The following is a 19193-nucleotide window of genomic DNA, read 5'->3' on the forward strand; positions in this document are numbered from 1 at the left end:
TTATTTTTAGTAGTTTTAAAAATTACAGTAGTTTTATTTTTTCCTTAAATAGAATTGAATAAAGTGTTCTACGTTCATTCTTAAGTTTTTAGTTAAACTTTATGAATGTGTGCGATGTTTTATAAGGCATGTCAGATTTCATGGAATGATAAAAAAAAGTTGAAACCATAGACATATCAATAGTTAAAACACTCTAATTGTTGGCTGCTGGCACCTCTGCTAGTAGTATTTTTATTTTTTTACATTTAACTAAATTAAATAATCATCGATCGATTAAAGACTGCTGAAAAGACATAACGTTACTTCACCCAAAAAAAAGACAATTCTGTCAGAATTTAATTGCCATGCAAATATGATGCAAATACGACTTCGGAACATAAATAATAACTTACTTATATAAAATGTATTTACTAAGAACATGTATTGTTGTTGTTATTATTGTTGTTGTTGTTTACTGAAAATCTTGACAGTTCATGTACAAAAAGTGTAGAGGGACCTTTAGTTTGCTATTTGTCAGGTTGGCTTACAAATACTTTCAAAATAAAAGTCATCTGCCGTTCAGACATTATTTACCAGAGACTAGTTTTAATATTGGCAATTAACGGCAAGCAAAATGTACCAGAAGAAAAGTATAGCAATTTATAAAGCATAAAAATAAAGCATTTTATTTTTAATTTACACGTTTGAAAGATTACAGAAACAGGAAAGCCATATTTCCCGCGGGGTGTTTTCTGTGTCCGGCTTCACAGCGTGTATCTATGGGAATCTAACGTTACCAGCAGCGACACAAACACACACCGCAGGCGACGAAGTCACCATAGCGCTACAACCCAGTGCGTACTTATACAAATCATGTCGAGTGGTGTGTTTTTATTCGCGACCTGACATCTCTAGTCTGCTGCCTACTAAATAGTCCCCGTTATATCTCATAATACAGGTTTATACGCCCGGTAGCCGGCGAAGAGGAAAGCGAGACGCGGCTAGTCTGAAGCTGCGACCCCCAGCAGCCTAACAAGATGATGCGACATCAGTGGGTTTATGGTCAAATCTGCGGTTAAATAAACGCCTGCTGCTGAGTAAAACACTGTAGTGACGATATTAATCGATCTCTTACTGAATACGACTAGTTAGCTTGCTAGCTGGGTGTAAATCAGGTGAAACTAAAAGGGTGTTGTTGTTGTTAGCAGGGCCGGATCGCTCATTTTAAGATCGCCGGCGGGCGCTTGAGATCTTTTCTTAACAGACAAAATGGCAACAGGTTCCAGTTTCCATTCCGGAGGGAGTGGATCTAGAAACGGACCGTCATTCGCATCACCGTCGTCTTCCTCGTCTGGAGTGCCGGGACAGGCTCAGCCGATGGCGGTGGTTTGGGAATGGCAGGATGATCTGGGCTTCTGGAGGCCCTACACCGGACAGGTGAGCAGCTACATCGAGCAGTGTCTCCAGAGAGGAGCCAACAGCAACGGCATCTGTCTGGCACAGGCAGACCCCAGCCTGTCTGCGTACATCATCGACATCCCTAACCTCAAACAGTTCAGACAGGACACTGGTGAGTGGGACCAACTCAGACATCAGTCTCACCACGCTACTGATGTGGAAGAGTTTCTAATAGTACTGTGGTGGTGTAGTGGTTGAGATTGTGCTGAATATGAATCATTACCATGTTCATGTAGCATCTACAGGAAGCCTATGGACTTCCATATCCCAAAATATGCTAGTACCATAGTATTTGTTGGTGTATTTCTGTTAGTACTAACTGCATTCATTGTAGATTGATATCTTATTAAATGGCATGGATGTTGTCATGGTATTCTCAGAAGTTAATTGGAAGTACATCTTGGTTCATCTTTGGGATATTCATGATTTGATATATATACATACATATATATATATATATATATATATATATATATATATATATATATAAAATCTTAGTTTTATTCCACACACACACAATCATTCAAAAGTTTGGAGTCGATAAATTGCTAGTGTTCACCAAGGCTGCATGTATTTGATCAAAATTAAGTAAAATAAATAGTAAAACTCCATTAGAACCATTTCTATATATTTTAAAATGTGATTTATTCCTGTGATGGCAAATCTGTATATTCAGCAGCCATTACTTCAGTCCCCAGGGTCACACAATCCTTCAGAAATCATTCGTTTTGGTTCTCAAGAAACGTTTTTTATTATATCAGTGTTGAAATCTTATCAAGTAGCTGTTTTTTTCAGTATTCTTTGATGAATACAAAGTTTGGGGAAAACAAATTCATTGAGATTGAAGTCTTTTGTAAAATTATAAATGTCTTTTACTGTCACTTTTGATCAACTTAATGCATCTTTGCTCATATGTAAATAAATGATCATTTTATAATATGAAATAATATTAAAAATATTATTTTCCCTTAAAAATAAATCATTTTAAGCCATGTATATAGAAAGAGAGAGATATTTGATATTTCATAATAGCCTACTTAGTGTTATGTAGACTTTTTTGCATTAATTCACTGATGAGGTAATACCTGCAGTTTATACTAGATTTTGAAAGATCATCTTGGACATCTTTACGTTATTGACCCATATACTATGCAACCTGATGATATTACCACGTGGTACCGCCACAGTTCTTTACTGTATGAGAATGTTAAGAACACACACTTATTGCACTCTTAAAAATAAATGTGCTTCACGATGCCATAGAAGAACCTTTTTGTCTAAATGGTTCCACAAAGAACCTTTAACATCTGAAGAACCTTTCGGTTTCACAAAAGGTTCTTTGCGGAACCAAAAATGGTTCTTCTATGGCATCGCTTGAAGAACCTTTTGAAGCACCTTTATTTTTAAGAGTGTGCTCCATTTGGATTAAGTACATGTGTTATCAGGTGTCAAGGAAGTGTCTTTATAATCTACAGAATGAAAGAAGCCTAGTGTGAATCCTGCCTGAAATTCAGTTGCTCTAAATGTATGATATTTATGCTTCATCCTTGATAACAGGTCATTAAACCCTCTGGGTAAAGCTGTGTAGTGCTGCAGTATGTCACACAGGCTATACTATATATATATATATATATAAAATAGCGTTGGGTCTGTTAACTGGAGATTAGACTTGTTTTTGGGGATGTTTGAATGGCTTTCGACACCTGTGGTCTCTACGGAAAAGAACAGGAAAGAGGTGACAAAAAATAAGCTAACAGATTCCGACAGGATGCACAGCTTATTTTGTGATTAAAAACAGCTCTTTTCACATTTGTTTTAGAAGAGAAGCACTTTGTTGTGGTTGAGAAATGTGTAAATGTTTTTTGGAATGATAATGATCTTTTACTGTGAATGTTTTTCTTTAACTTTTTAAACTTATCTTTAGGAAAGATACGGGCTGTGCGGCGATCCCTGTTCCCGCAGTCCTCTGCTCTGGGCAGCGGGGTTCTTTGGGAGTGGGCCAATGATGAAGGAGGGTGGACGGCGTATGAGATCCGAACCTCCATCTTGCTGGAGCACAGCAACCAGGCAGGGCAGGCCACAGCTGACCTGACCTCACACGGCTACAACTACATTGTGGACCTCACTGCTCTGGAGCAAGTCAACAAGTCCACCAGCTACAGACGACGTGTCAGGCGGCAAGGTAGCATGCCGTATCCTCTCGCTTCCGGTTCGGTTATTCACTCGGGCCCGGCCTGTACCTGTCACCAATGCCTGAGCAATAGCAGCACCGCCGGACCCATGCTGAGCCGATCACGGCATTCCTTCACTGCGGGGCAGGTCAACCATCCCAGCCTCCAGCCCCAGCATGGAAGACTTCCTGGAACCAGTTCCACTTCAACCTACTCGCCCTACCCCAGAAGACCCCTCTCCATGGGGAACTTGTTATGGAACAGCCCATGGAGCACCCCCACCTCGGTGGCTCATCCTTCAGGACCGCCACAGGCTTTTGGACACCATGCAAATGGCTTAAGGTAAGACTACTAGGCCTTGTTCAGAAGTCGAAAAAATGCAGGGAATCGCTTACTTGATATTGTATTTCTATATTTACCATTAGATACCTTTACTGTATCGTGGAATCACCGTAGTATTTTTTTTGTAAAGGGAACAATTATTTTAGCTATATTTTCAAAGACTTTGCACAAGCATGGAAGTCCTCCCACAGAGAGCAGTTTAAAAATACTCAACTGACTTTTAGAAAAGGAAACAAGATGTTTGACCCGCAGAGTTTCATCTGACACCAAAGGTCTAAAGGTTTTATGACATCAGCTACTGTGCTCTTCTCCTTCCTGTCATTGTGTCTGTCCTCTTGTGTACTTTGTAGTAGCAGACTCCATTTGTAGTAATAAGCATAAGCGTAATTGTGATTACTGCAAACAGTAATTTGGATATGTTCTTTAGTTTAAAAAGGGCAGGAAAAACTGTGGTAGCACTTTATTTTATAGTCCTTTCTGGAGGTAGTATGTACTTACTACGTAATTACTGTGTAATAAGTAGGTACTAAAACAAAACCAAGTGGTAAACTTAATATTTACCCATGTTAAAGAGATATTTTGCCTTAAATTGAAAATTTGGTAACATTTTAGTATAGGGACTAATTCTCACTGTTAATAGCATCGTTAACATTCTGGCTGTTTATTAGTACTTTTAAAGCACATATTCTGCATGACCATATTCTAATCATACCCAATACCTAAACATAACAACTACCATACTAACTATTAATAAGCAGCAAATTATTAGTTTATTAAGGCAAAAGTCATAGTTAGTGGTTTGTTAATAGCGAGAATTGTACCTTAGAATAAAGTGTGACCAAAAATTCTTTCGTCATTTACCCTTCTGTAAAACATAAAAGAAGCCATTTTTTTAGAAAAGTCTCAGTGTTTTTGTCTAAACAGTGGAAGTCAATGGTAAGAAAAACTATTTGGTGGTTACCAACATTCTTCAAAATGTTATGTACCCTACAGAAGAAAAAAAAGAAAGTTAAGGTACAGTCACATTAGCAAAATCTCACAACAAATAAGGGCAATTGTCCATTGTCAGTAGTGTAGCGCTGTATCAAGTACAGCTCACACAGAAGTGTCTTTCAACTAGAGATCGACCGATATATCGATTTACCGATATTTTTCCCGATATTTAAGCATTTTTCCATAATCGAATATCGGTTTTGTAATATCGGATTCCCCGATAAACACCGCCATTTTGTGGACGTTTTCAGAATTGCGCGCAGGATCGCAATTGCAGCGCATCTGAGGGGAGACGAGACAGCAACGGCGTGCAGGTACTTGATTTGCTGTAGTTAGTAAACTATTTAATATTACAGGCATTAATGCACAAATTAGATGTATTACATAAATGCCTGATATATAGTTTAAATGCAACTTGGCTCTAAGAAATATGATAAATAAGATACTCTGTCAAGCCCTGTCCCTATAAAGATAGGCTATAACTTTGCCTGAAATAACACAGCCATGAATTAGCACATGGTGGAAATAAAAGCGCTGAATTTAATTCTCTCTGTGGTCTATTAGTCTCGTGAAGTCGGAGTCACATAGATAATCCGTCGAGTCCTCTCCCAATAAAGACGTAACTTTGCATGAATTAAATAATACAGCCATGAATGATTGCATGTTGGAAAGAAAAGCATTGAATGTAATTCTCTCTCTGTTGTCTATATGCTCATCATTAGTCTCGTGAAGCCGCTTTCATATTGCAGTTCACTCAGCAGTTGATGCTCAAGAAATGCTCAGCTCGGCCACCGCATGTAACTTTTAACAAGATTCACTTTTTTGAAGCACCCTAAATTGTATTAACACTTACTATATAACCATTATTTCGTTTATAAACATCTAAATTAATACAACTCTATGGAAATTAATTATTTATTATCTCCGCGATCGATCGCAGTTTGAGTAGCCTATAGTTCTGTGTAAATGCATAGATAAACCGCGCTGTCAGCAGCATAATTTAGAGCATGCCAGTTGAGAAATGCAATAAAATACAATGCTTGTTATATTCCAATATTCCAGAGAATATTATTCCGTGAATTAACATTATCCAGTGAATTATTCTTCACTCTTTATCCTATTAAACAGCTTATAAACCTACTAAAACTGTAGTTAAAAATTAAGTTGATATGACTCCTTTCCTTTATTTTCTCCATTTGAAAACATTAGACTTTCTATGTTAATTTTGCTTACTGCTAATATTAGTGTTGCTGCTAAAGCTTTTTATAAATAAAATGTTTTTTATTGTTGTAATACGAAGATTAAATTGAACATGACAGGGCTCTAGACTGCGACCAAAATGGTAATTGTTTGCGAGTTAAAATTTGACGTGGTCGCATTTGTACGAGTGCATGGTCTGCGCTGCTCCAAAGCGTCTGCTTCATACAGCGCGCGCTGCCAGCCGCAGCACATTATAGCAGGAGTCAGATTTCACTGATCACGTGAAGAGAGGTGCTTTCAGCCGAGCGCTTAGTGGGTAGAGCCTGGTTTATACTCGCCGCGTCAGCACGAGCGTGAAGGTGCGCGTCGCGGATGGAGCGCAACGGATGGATTTGTTTTCAAACTAAAGTAAAAGACCGCTTCTTAAACCAGAGAAGGTGAACATGGTGGTATTCTTGTAGAAAAAACTCCTGTCAGCTACAGCCAGTTTAGTTTTACTTTTCTTTTTGTTTTCGTTTTGAGAAGCTTGTTATCTTTGCTGTTTACCTCAGGTTATGCTATGGAGGCTTTCCTTAATTAAAAAAAAATATATATTAATATTTATTTGCTTCCTCAGAGTTTGCTAAACATTCTGTAATATACTAGGTATATAGTACAGCATGTGATGTGTCCTGCCATGCCTCGTCTTATTCGTTTTTGTTGATAAATGTTATGTAAGAGTTTGTCATTGTCAACGTACTGTTTTATTGTTGTTGCGCTTTTTAATTAAGAATAACAATGAATCCATCTTTTGTTTTAGTCTTAAAAAGTTAAAGGTGTATAGATATAAGCAAAACAGACAATGATCTTTTCTTGTAAAATGTGACACCAAGATCGCAAATTTGAAAGTAAAAAGCGCACGAAAAAAGAAATTCCTGTTCACAAAATTTAAATCACAAATAATACAGATGAAAAAGAACGAGTTGAATGTTGAAAACTTTCGTTACCATATAACTATAAACTATGATAAAAGTTCATCAGCATGCATTGATTAATCAAATGTTGTAGCAAAAACAAAAAACAAATTGCAACCAAATTATGTGCTCGTGCGCAAAAGTGAGATCAGTGGGAAGAATGAGTCTAGAGCCCTGCGTGAAAGACTGCTAATTCTCAAAACATTTTTTGTTAAGATGACTGAAAGGAGGAAAAACCAAAGTGAAGTATGGACTTACTTCACGCAGTCATTTATTTACTTTATAACAGTAAATAAATATCGGTTCTGCATATCGGTTATCGGGCACATAGACATGCAAATAATTGGTATCGGTATCGGTTATAAAAAATCAATATCGGTCGATCACTACTTTCAACCAAAACTTTCTGTCAGTCAGCACAGTTAATTTGTGAAAACTGAAACACGAACCTGAGCGAAATGTGTGTGGGGAAATCTTTTGCCCTCATGCGAATCTCCAGATTACGCACCTTTCTATTGGAATGTCTGGATTTTGCCCACAAAATTTTGCTGAGCAACGGTAAAAGTGACCTCACCTTGAATAATAACAGAATTTTCATTTTTGGGTGAACTGTTCCCCTGAGTCCATGTATTTACGTTATATTACTCAGTAATTTCTTGGGTAAGTGTATACCATAAGTATACTGTTCATTAAAAATAAAGCACAACCAGAATTGTTGTTGCCTAAGAAATTTGCAATGGAAGTAATACACGTGAAAATGCGCAAAAAAGTAAACATGAAAACCAGTATGACGGCATGCTAATTTCTTTTCTCAGCCTGGACTGATTTTAATGATCATCCTTCCTTTTGTCCCGATACTATAATTGGCTGTTCCTCTGTGTAGTGGTGTTGTATCCTGCCCTCTGTGTGGATGTTTAGGACACGAGGAGGAGAGCAAGTCTGCACTTACTGTGCTGACTGAAAGGGGAAGACCCAGATTTTGTTATTGTTCTCTTCTAGAAAATTAGGTTGAAAGGAACCAGGAAACCAGAAACCATGGGTGCAGCAGGCGCAGTGATATTACGCAGCGCCTGAAAGCAGTCCCCAGCTATATCATAAGTAGTTACCTAGCTGAGGACTACTTTGAGGTGCTGCGTAATATCACTGCGCCTGCTGCACCCACGGTACGGCAGCAAAGTTCCTTGATTATTACGCCGGAATGAGAGTATAGTTCCTAGCCATATCAGCCTAGAAAATCACAACTTTTAATTTTCTGTCGGTCTTAGTGCACGATGTAACTACAGAAGAGTCAAGTTTTAAATAGGAAAATTATCGAAACGCTTTAGTCATTTTTGATGACCAAATGCTAATGGTCTAATCCGATTCAATGATCTATGCTAAAAGTGCTACCGCTTGACACGGAGATCGGCTGAATGGATTCAAAAACGATAAAACTCAACTGTTTATCTCAAGGGGAGTTGTAAAATGAGCCTATTTCCAAAAAAAGTGGAGTGTTCCTTTAAAAGGCATATCAGATGGCGTAGCATGAATTACACCATGACAGCTTGAAAAAGCTGGGGAATTTCCTTGGGACATAACTTGCTTTCAATTTATCTTTATTATGTCGTCAACAGGAAGCTCAACTAACTCCATTCCCTCTCTCTTTTGTATCATAAAAAGAACATGACACAGCTTCCATAATGGGAGTGTAGGTCATTGTGAAAAGATTTTGTTCTCATGCATTAATGTCTACATGCATTAAAGTATCCATGTTTCTGTCTCCACAGCATCCCAACTATCCCTCTACACATGAACGGATCCAGTAATGTGAACTCTGCACTGGCAGGTACAGCACTCACCCGTCACACATGCTACTCCAGAGAAAATCCTTACAGTGATGCACTGGGTTCTGCTTCTCCTCATCCCAGAAAGGTGTTTGATGCTGCAGTAGCAGCTGAACTGTGTCTTGGGAGTGTCAGTATGAACCGCACAAACGTTTCCCAGAGCAGTGATAGTCAGTGAAGTTAGTTTTGGCATTCTTTAGTGAATGTGTCACAAGTCTATTGATGCATCAGACTTGTGGTATATTGGTTCCACCTTGATGTTTTTATCTTACATCAGCTGCTTGTCACAAATCAGTTTATGACATAAGTGGCTTCATTGAGTCACCAGTTTGTGGGTTTTGAGCTGGTGTGCTTTGAAAGAGCTCGCCTTTCACGAGTTTCAAGCTAATGGTGTGTGTCTGGGGATGTTGGATATCTGTTGTTCTCGTAGCTGACAGCTGCTACACTAATATGAATGAGGCATTCAGGGGGGAACAAAGACAGTTCTGGGACAAAGTGACATTTCTAATGTAATTTGTGCTAGACTGAAGGTGGCGTGATCAGTAGAGCCCAGCCGATATGGGTTTTTTGGGGGTCGATACCAATATTAGGGCGTAAAAAAAGACCGATATCGATATATCGGCCGATATTCTTTGTGTTGGCTATATTATAGTACAGTATAGTCAAAAGTTCGGACACACTTCCCATTCTTGTGTCCAAATATAGAATACAATATACATAAATAGAATATATATACAAACACATTTTTTGCAATAACTCAAATGTGGTGATGAAACACTTATAATGATGACAAACATAGGCCTATATAATGGAGGCAGTGTATTTAACAATTTAACAATATACTTTATTATTCAAAATGAGTCTGACATCAGTGCGCTTAACAGTAAACTTCACTTATTATAAATAACTTAAACACAAATAGAACAAAATCAGTGTTGGGAAGGTTTCTTTGGAAATGTAATGGGTTACAGATTACAAGTTACCCTATTCAAAATGTAACAAGTAATGTAACTTTTCAATTACTTTATTAAAGTAATGTAACTGATTGCATTTTACTTCTGGATTACTTTTCTAAATTTCTAATGTTTTCTAATGCCATTTTTAAATCATTTTTAAAACATGTAAACCAGGCGGGGTTAACCTTACAGAAGTACTCAACACTGTCAGACATTCAAAATCCTTCATCACTTGCATTAAAATTATAATAATTTAATTTTAAAGCACAGCCACCACAAAATCAGACTGACTTTGAGATTATTCTGAGGTTAAATACAGATTTAAAACCATAACAAGAAATAGTTTAATAGCTATGATAGGGTTTTGAAATCAAATCTCTGCATAGTTATGACAGGAAACACTGGCATCTAACAGTAGCTTAGAAAAAAACAAGTTAATCTTTAAAAATAAAGCAAATACATTAATCCAAATAGGAGTTATTGAATAAGCATGTGTCCTATTGTGTCCTAAACTCCTGAAATAATGGCGTCTCGTATTTTTGAGCACTCACTGCAATTTATGAAAGAAATCAATTAAATCTGTATGTGGGTGTGTGTGAATACAATTCTTATGTAACCCCCTTTGTAATTCTTAACATTTTCACAAGTAACTAATTTGATTACAATTTTTTTCTCAGTAACTGACATTTTCGTGTGATTTTTGTGTCTGTGCTGACTTCTGCATGGACAATAGCATGGGTGCGAGGAGGGCGAATAGTTGAACACTAAACTATATTGTGTGCGAACACTGAAGAAACGCTGACGGTGTTCAGTTTAAACCTAGGAAACCTAGGACACAAATGTTTAGATGGGTGATCTGGGTTTTGTGAGAGTTACAACATTGGTGTTAGGGATGGGTACCGAAACTCGGTATTAAATCGGTCTCGGGGCTAAATTATGAAAGACCGGAGTATCGATAAGCTCTGACGTTGGAGAAATTAAGAAAACACACATACATTTATTGTTGCTCTCTCTCTCTCTCTCTCTCTTTCTCTCTCTCTCTCTCTCTCTCTCTCTCTATATATATATATATATATATATATATATATATATATAATGTCGCCAGCTGTTTTTATGTGCAATAATATTCAAACATTTGTCTATGATGCATGTTTGCTATGCGCAATTCAGAAGCCAGATCGCGCTCACGCGGATGAGCTTCAGCACACGCAACATGAAAGTCCTGTTTAATTGTGATAGAAGAGAGAACCAACTATTCAAACATCTGCTAACACTTTAGGCATGTGGCTGTTATATTAAGCGAAGTAGTTTTTTTTTTTTTTCGATTTTGGCTTTCCAAGGATTATAGCCGCATTTCTTCTAGCACAACTTCCTTCCCTTCATAGCGGCGCGGATTCGTTCCTCCGAACCAAAACTTAACATCTGAATCAGCTCAATCAGTGATTGTTATAAAATGCCGTCTTTACTGTTGCTACATTGCAGGACATATTTGATCGTAAAACGTTGAAAGTACAATCTGCTGTTCCCCAGGCTGAAATGTGTGTGCGCGCGTGTGCCTGCGCGGCGGCGTGCGCCAAAACGGACAAGTACACTTTGAGCTTCGGGCGCGTCGAAATAACACACAAAAATATGCCAAAAAATACACACACAATATGTCAAAATGGCCAGTTATGAGAGTCTTCACTTTTGTTTTAAGTGGACGAGAACAGTTGGGAGAAAATCCGATGCGTGTCAGTATATTGTCTTAAAGTGTCAGACTGGAGCTTGAGCCATCAATGTTAATCAAAGAACAAAATGCAAAGAGAAAATCACCCACAGCTCTTAATCTGAACAACGTTATAGCTTTAATAAACATAAATCTATCAGTACATACAGTGAAAACTATGCAGTGCTCATTTACATTTGATTACTTTTGTAACTATTACTTACCTGATCATTAATATTAGTAGACCTTCATGGAAAAATGAAAGCACTGTTTATTTCATTTCGTTTGTGTGTTTGTTTTATTGTATTTGTCAGTTTGTTTTACTTTTTCTTTGTTCATGTTGTTACTGTATCTTATCTTATGTATATAAAACACTAAAAATACCTGCACACTGGTGCATTTACAAATTGATGAAGAGCAGGCATTTTTAGTGTTTTATATACATAAGATAAGATACTGTAAGAATATGAACAAAGAAACAAAGTAAAACAAAAAGTACCGATAAGAATACCGTTAAAGTACCGGATCGATAAGCAGTATCGATAAGAGTAGTAATACCGTTAAAACCTTAACGATACCCATCCCTAATTGGTGTAATTGCTAGTTGTTTGAATATTGAATGTTAAAGGAATCGTTGAAAAGTTGTTTCAAACCCATAAGATTTGAGATTTTTTTTTTTTATTAAATGTCAATTCCACCAAAACAGTGACGCTTCAAAAAGTTAATAAAGACAATATGATCCATATGAATTAAGTTGTTTAGTCAAAGCCGTTGCTTTATATGATTAACCTATGTTAAGTGGAAGAAACAAAACAAAAAACTGAAATGGTAACTGAACGAAGTTTGAGTTGGTTATTGTAAAACTTTTGTACAAACAGCCAGAATTTTTTCAAAGTTTTTTCCCCAAGAAGTTTTTCCCATGTCATTTTCCAGTAGTGTTACAGCCCTAGTTTGGAACCACATGAGAGTGAGTAAATGACTGGACCATCCCTTTAATATTTGTGTGGGATTGTGACTGTGTAACTAAGGGATGTGCAAAATTATGATTGATTATCTTTATAATCAGTTTGTTGGTGGATTGCCTAAATCGTGGTTTGCCTAAATGGCTAATCGTCTTAATGTACTGTATAATTACACTAATTTGGGTCCATCTGACCCCAACCAGATGCTTTTCACAACATGGGTTTCAAGACAAAATAGTTAAACTTCAGAAGACTTGCTCTCTTAAAACTTTCATGCTTTTATGTTCAGGTTTTTGTTGGTTCATTTAAAAACGCAAGTTCAAAAGACGCAAGCACCTTTAATATTGTTTGTGATGCATCAGGAAGCATTCACTTTTCATGCTGGTCTGTTATTATGGTGCATTGGATTCTGTGTACTGCATTTAGTGTAAATGGATTGTAGTCAGCATCTATAGCTGGACTGATATTGTTTCCTCTGCAGTAAGTAGGACGCTAAACTTTTTTTGACCTCATCAGAGCATGCCTCACTTGTGGTTGGCCTCTCCACTCTTGGCTCATTACTCTTCCTTTCCTTCACTCCTCCTCCTCCTCCTCCTCCTCCCCTCCTCCTGCATGTCTCCACATGGCCTCTGGCTGTTCCAGGCATGGCTTCCATTTTGATGTCAGCTGCAGGACTGGGAGTTCGCTTCTTGACCGCGCCCTTCTCCCAGAGTGGCTCCAGCAGGCCCACCAAAAGCCAGCCCAGCTCCGATAGGAGGGCAAAGAGACAGTCCAGGACAGGTAGTTAAGCACCGCCAACCAGCTCAACCAAACCTGCCCTCCACTGGCCTGCAAACTGCTGCCGCTCCTGTCCTTTTTTTTAAATTGCTGTTTTTCTTACCATTCTACTTTCCGTTTGTATTTTTCAAGAGGTTTGGTACTTCAGGTTCATTCTGACATGCTCCTTCTGGCCTTTGCAAGATGTTTATTTTTTGCGGTTTGTTGCTTGCTTCGCCTGCCATGTTTTCACCCATTTCATGTTAATGCTGTCTCTGCTTCCATCCTCCCGATCACATAATGAATGCACTATTGATGGTATTTGGCTTGACACCTGCCTGCTCACCTGTGGGACACTGCAGACAGATGTCTGCTGGGGGGTTTATGGAATAACAATTGTTTGCTGGTCTGTTTTTCTTTCTCTCTAACCCTACATTACCCGTGTTGTTGTTAATGCCATTTATTTTAACGTCTTTAATACAGAAGTTGGATGATAGGTTCAGACTGACACTCACAAGCACTGCTTTAATATAAGCTCACTAAAACATCCGAAACACATTTTCTGTTGTCTGACAACTCTAAAAACTAATGTGTAATCTGAACAGTGTGTGCTTTGATACGGTATGTAAGAGGCTGATGAGTATCAAAAATGGAAAGGAATAGTGCACGAGAAATGCAAATTTTGTCATCATTTACTCTCCCTCATGACGTTCCAAACCTGTATGAGTTTCTTTCTTATGTTGAGCATAAAACCTTGGAAGTCAATGGGGACCAACGACTGTTTGGAATTTAAAAAATTAAATTTCGGTGCTTTTGGGTTCACTTTGTGAAACTGGTGATGGACAGAATATGTGGGAGGAAAAACAATATTTCAGTGCTTTTACAAGTCAACACAAAGTTTCTTGTGCGAATGCAAAAGTTTTGCATGAGTGAATGTAAAAGCATTGAAATATAATTTTTTTCACCCTCCCATCTCCCAATCCCCCCCCCCCCCCCCCCCCCCCCCCCCATCACTTTATCCCCTTAGGGATTGATGTGCAAAAAATGAAGAGTTTTTAATTGGTTTTGCGTAAACTTTTCTTGGGGAAAATTTAAATAAGCTTGTTTTTACATGAGCTTATACGTGTCAGCTTATAAGCAGTGTACGATAATGCATAAAAATGCTCTCATTAGAGCAAACTCTGATTCACAAAGTCTAGAGCAAACATTATTGCCATTATTGGTGGTTGTTCCTTGGAAATACGCTGGAAACAGATGTCATAGCATGTCTCACTGCTTCCTACCAAAACACATTTCCATAATGTATTTGGTCATTTAGAAACCAAAAAAAACAGCATTCTGCAATTAAATAACCCACAAAATGGCTTGAAACATGAACTTTTGGTGGGACGTATTGATTATTCAAAAATGATAATAAATCCAATTGGCTTTTGATGACTTACAATGATTTGTTTATTATAGGTGGTATTATGTGGAAGGATTAATTTGATTGGCCAAAAATCTGTGTAGTACAACTGCACAGCCTAGCTGACAGACATGGCTCCACAAGCCACAACACTGTAATTTAAGCTTTCAAGGTGTCTTTAACAAAATGTCATAACATTTGATTTTGAGTGCCAGTTTTTGGACTCATGTAGGTTACGGTCTGTCTTATTTATGTTCTTAGCACCAGCTCAGAAACCAGAAGAAGTCATTAAGAAATACATGGAGAAAGTGCCTGTGGTCCCAGATGAGGTATATTTAAACTTCACGATCCAATAACACTTTTTGTACTAGCATAAATGGGTGAATTTCACAGGTCATTTTTTATCCCATAATTAAATGGAATGAAATTTTTCTCTTAAAGAAAATAATGACCATTTCTGGACAATTTTTATATTTATTATGCAGTTTTTCCTACGTAACGATTAAAAAAATCTTAATGGTCCTAAAATACAACATGACTTGTACATATTTCTATGCCATTCACCCATACGTTTAATGCTTCTTCTGGAAATATTATCCATGCCTTGCCCTGTGAGATATGTGTGCTTTCAGGACTGTATTATCTGTATGGAGCGTCTGTCCTGCCCGTCTGGTTATGAGGTCCCAGCTGAGTGCTCTCAGTCTCTTCAGCCCAACACCGTGGGCAAACTCACAAAATGTGGTCACACTTTCCACATGCTCTGCATGCTGGCCATGTACAACAATGGAACCAAGGTGTGCACTTCCTTACCAACACTTCTAACTGACGTGGTTTTGGGAGCTAAAAAAATAAAGCAGTTCTTTTAGTTGTATATTATTGTAAGGTAATTCCAGGATTCGTTACAGATTGGTGTACTGTTAATATTCAAAAATTGAAAAATAGATGATGATAGAATTTGACATTTTTGGATGAAGTATACCTTTAAAAGGATTCCAATATATTGTACCATTCAAAAGTCAGAGGTTTTTTGAAAGCAGTCTCTTAGGCTTACTATGGCCACATTTTTTTTGACAAAAAAATACAGTAATATTAGATTTTATTCTAAATTTTTATTTTAAAATATAATTTATTCCTGCAGTCTTCAGTGTCACATGATCCTTCAGAAGTCATTCTCATATGCTGATTTGCTTCTCAAGAAACATTTCTTATTATTAATGTTGAAAACAGCTGTTCTGCTTATTTTGTGAAAACCTTGATACAGTGTTTAGGATTTCAAAAGAATGGCATTTATTTAAAATCAAATCTTTCGTAACATTATAAACGTCCCTTGCATTTTTAGAATTACTCCCAACAGTGATAATGGGTGCATGCAATTACAACAAATTGTATTAGTTCCAAATACTTTCCAATTATTTTCATGTAAACTGTTCCTTTTATTTTCTCCCTCTTCTTGTTACAACATAGGATGGGAGTCTTCAGTGCCCCTCATGTAAGACAATCTACGGAGAGAAGACCGGCACCCAACCCAAGGGCAAAATGGAGATTTACAGTATCCCTCAGCCTTTGCCTGGACACCCAGACTGCGGCACTATACAAATCATTTACAACATTCCGCCCGGAATACAGGTCTGACTCGGCAAGCTGATGTAGTGCTGTACTGTTTTATATTTATTTGCACCATGATTTAAGCATATTCTTAACAATAACCTCTTTAGAAGAGGTAAATAAATAAACTGAATTAAGTGCTAGAGGTCCATATGAATCGGCCAAATGTTTTCATCCAGCAGACTGGCATAACTGACTCATTCCTTTGTATGGAAATAGTTTTGTCCTTGCCTTGGCCCGCGCTAAGCACTCATCATCTTAATGCACTCTTTGTCTGCAGGGTCCTGAGCACCCAAACCCAGGGCAGCCGTATTCGTGCAGAGGATTCCCTCGCTTCTGTTTCCTTCCTGACAATGACAAAGGAAGAAAGGTAATGGAGGGAATTGACCCAGTTCAAATAAAGATTTATGCCAAGTTCATTTGTCAGTATATTGAATCACTAGCCTCTTTCACACAATAAACCTGTTAAATTACCGTTCAGTTGCTGAATCAACTGTTCCAGTACTACGTGTTACTCACACAAGCATTGGCTTTTGGTGCTGCTATTCACACGCTGACACAAACATGCCGTTAAAATGTCATTGTGTGTAAAAATATAGCAAGCTACTACTAGTTTAAAAACAATTTTTAAATAAAAAAATGGCCAGCTGCTAGAGATGTACATTTGAATGCTCAGTACACATAACTAAAGGTGCGGTTACATAAAAAAAGGACCATGGTCCAACAGTCAATAGTGTATTGATGAACAAAGCACCACTCACCCAGAAGTCACTTTCAAATGAGCTTTTCTGTCGGTCACTGTAGAGAAATTAATGGGAAACTGATGCTTATCTATATGGGGAAATTAAAATAAGTAAATAAATATATTTTATATATATATATATATATATATAATATATATACACATTTATTTGTTTTTGTATACTGTATATATACATATTACTTTTTAAGATTTTACATTTCTAATTTATTTACAATTATAATTAAATTTTTATAATTATTTTGAACCCATTTTTAACAAGTAATTCTTGCAGTTTTCAACAAAAAACTTATCTGTGATAATAGTTCAAAAAGTTCAACAAGCTGAATTTGCAACTAAAAAATAAACAGAAAAATAAACATTTAAAGGGATAGTACATTATTTACTCACCCTCATGTCGTTCCAAACCCATTTGCCCGTTCCAGACTTTCATTTATCTTCAGCACACAAATGAAGATCTTTTTTAATATAGTCAAATAGTTTTTGTCTCTCCATTAAAAAGCATGTCTTGGTAATCAACATTTTCAAGCTTCAAAAAGTGCATAAAGACATCATAAAGTGTAATCCTTTTGAACTGAGAAGGTTCCAATGTGTATGAACATACACTTTATGGACTGTTTAAAGGGATAGTTCACCCAAAAGCATGAAAAATTTCAATGAATGAACACAAGTGATGAGAGATGATCAAAAACATCTTCATTTGTGTTCCAAAGATAAATGGAAGTCTTATGGGTTTAGGACGTTCATTTTTGAGTGAACAATGCTTTTACGTTTGCTAGGTCTAAAAATTGCATATACACAATCAAAAATCACTGACCCAAATGGGAAAGTGGTCCATCTTTGTTATTCAGCCCTGTAATAGTTGTGAGCCAGTAGTAGTTAACTTTGTGTGAAATTCTCTAAAATCCTCCACCTCCGTCAGAGCGTCCTAACCTTATACAAGGTCGAACCTTTAAAAGAATGTTTCAACTCCAGCATTTATCCATTGCCGAAAACCTCAGAACATCATTTCTTATTTTTGTAACATTTAACCGAGTTCATTAAGTTCCATGTGAGTTTTAACAACACGTGATTTGAAAAATAAATCACTCCATACTGCAGTGAAGTAACAAAAGAAATGCAGTATGTGTTGGCTCACGACCAGGTCTTGCTCAGCATTTATGTTTAATGTTGATCTTTGCACAGTGCTCAGGTTTGCGTTTCCCTCTCAAAGCAAACCACAAACTGTGTTTACTTTAAAACTGAGGGTTCTGATCGTCTCCAACCATCTCCAGGTGCTGGAGCTGCTGAAAGTGGCGTGGACACGGCGCCTCATCTTCACCGTGGGCACTTCCAGCACCACAGGGGAGCGAGACACCGTCATATGGAATGAGATCCACCACAAGACGGAGATGATGTCCAACGTCTCCGGCCACGGCTACCCAGACCCCAACTACCTGGACAATGTGCTCTCAGAACTGGCATCACAGGGCGTGACGGAGGACTGCCTGAAACGGGACACTACAAGCCAAGGGGCTCAAGGTTCAGCCATGTGAACCAGACCGTCCCATCTACTGTAGATCTAATAAAACTTGATGAAAATGGAAAACTGGAGTTGTGCTGTTGGTTGGATGTATGCGAATGTGGTTAAATGCAACTCCCCTCATCCGTTTCTACTCTTCGCCTGAGTCTAGAATATTAACGCACACGTGGAGTCACTGGCTTCGTGGTCATCTTATCTTTAACCGTATTGTAAGGCAGCTACAGATGGTTCTGCAGGAATAGCTCGGCTTAATGTTTTAGATTGAAGAGGGTGAACGAATCTCGTGCCAGGAGGAAACTCCATCTCAACACATGATTCATCATAGGGGCTATGATGTCCTTCCTGATGTACTACATTACAGTAGAGCATCTGCGACTATGATCATTGTACTATTGCTGGGAATCAAGCATACAATGTTTCTTTAAAAGCAGTACGAATACAGTAAAAATTGCACATCAATCCAAGTCCTAGATCTTTACTAGTACTGTAAAATGTACCGCTTCAGAAATGAAAGGCACTTTTACAGAATTTGCAGCTGTTAATTTACTTCTTTTCTCTTTGTTTTGGTTTTCAAGTCAGATTGGTGATGGTGTTCACTTGCTG

General features: G+C 37.7%; 1 protein-coding gene across 9 annotated transcripts; it reads left to right on the forward strand.

Moving 5' to 3' along the window:
• Positions 1-733: 733 nt before the first annotated feature.
• On the forward strand, positions 734-18728 carry LOC306870802 (putative E3 ubiquitin-protein ligase DTX2). 9 transcript variants are annotated; one of them, XM_079418223.1, is made up of 11 exons: positions 761-833; positions 938-1076; positions 1188-1549; positions 3362-3950; positions 8863-8921; positions 13185-13322; positions 14965-15032; positions 15336-15497; positions 16168-16329; positions 16589-16678; positions 18343-18728. In XM_079418223.1, exons 3-11 carry the CDS (start codon positions 1249-1251, stop codon positions 18601-18603), a joined length of 1830 nt encoding a protein of 609 aa, XP_079274349.1. In that variant the 5' UTR covers positions 761-833; positions 938-1076; positions 1188-1248; the 3' UTR covers positions 18604-18728. The 9 variants fall into 9 exon arrangements, with proteins under 9 accessions (XP_079274346.1, XP_079274351.1, XP_079274347.1 ...); XM_079418222.1 differs by having other exon boundaries at positions 938-1030; XM_079418221.1 differs by having other exon boundaries at positions 755-833; positions 938-1549.
• The last annotated feature ends 465 nt before the right edge of the window (positions 18729-19193 follow it).

This window comes from Barbus barbus (assembly GCF_936440315.1).
Source record: "Barbus barbus genome assembly, chromosome: 6".
Classification (NCBI taxonomy): domain Eukaryota; kingdom Metazoa; phylum Chordata; class Actinopteri; order Cypriniformes; family Cyprinidae; genus Barbus; species Barbus barbus.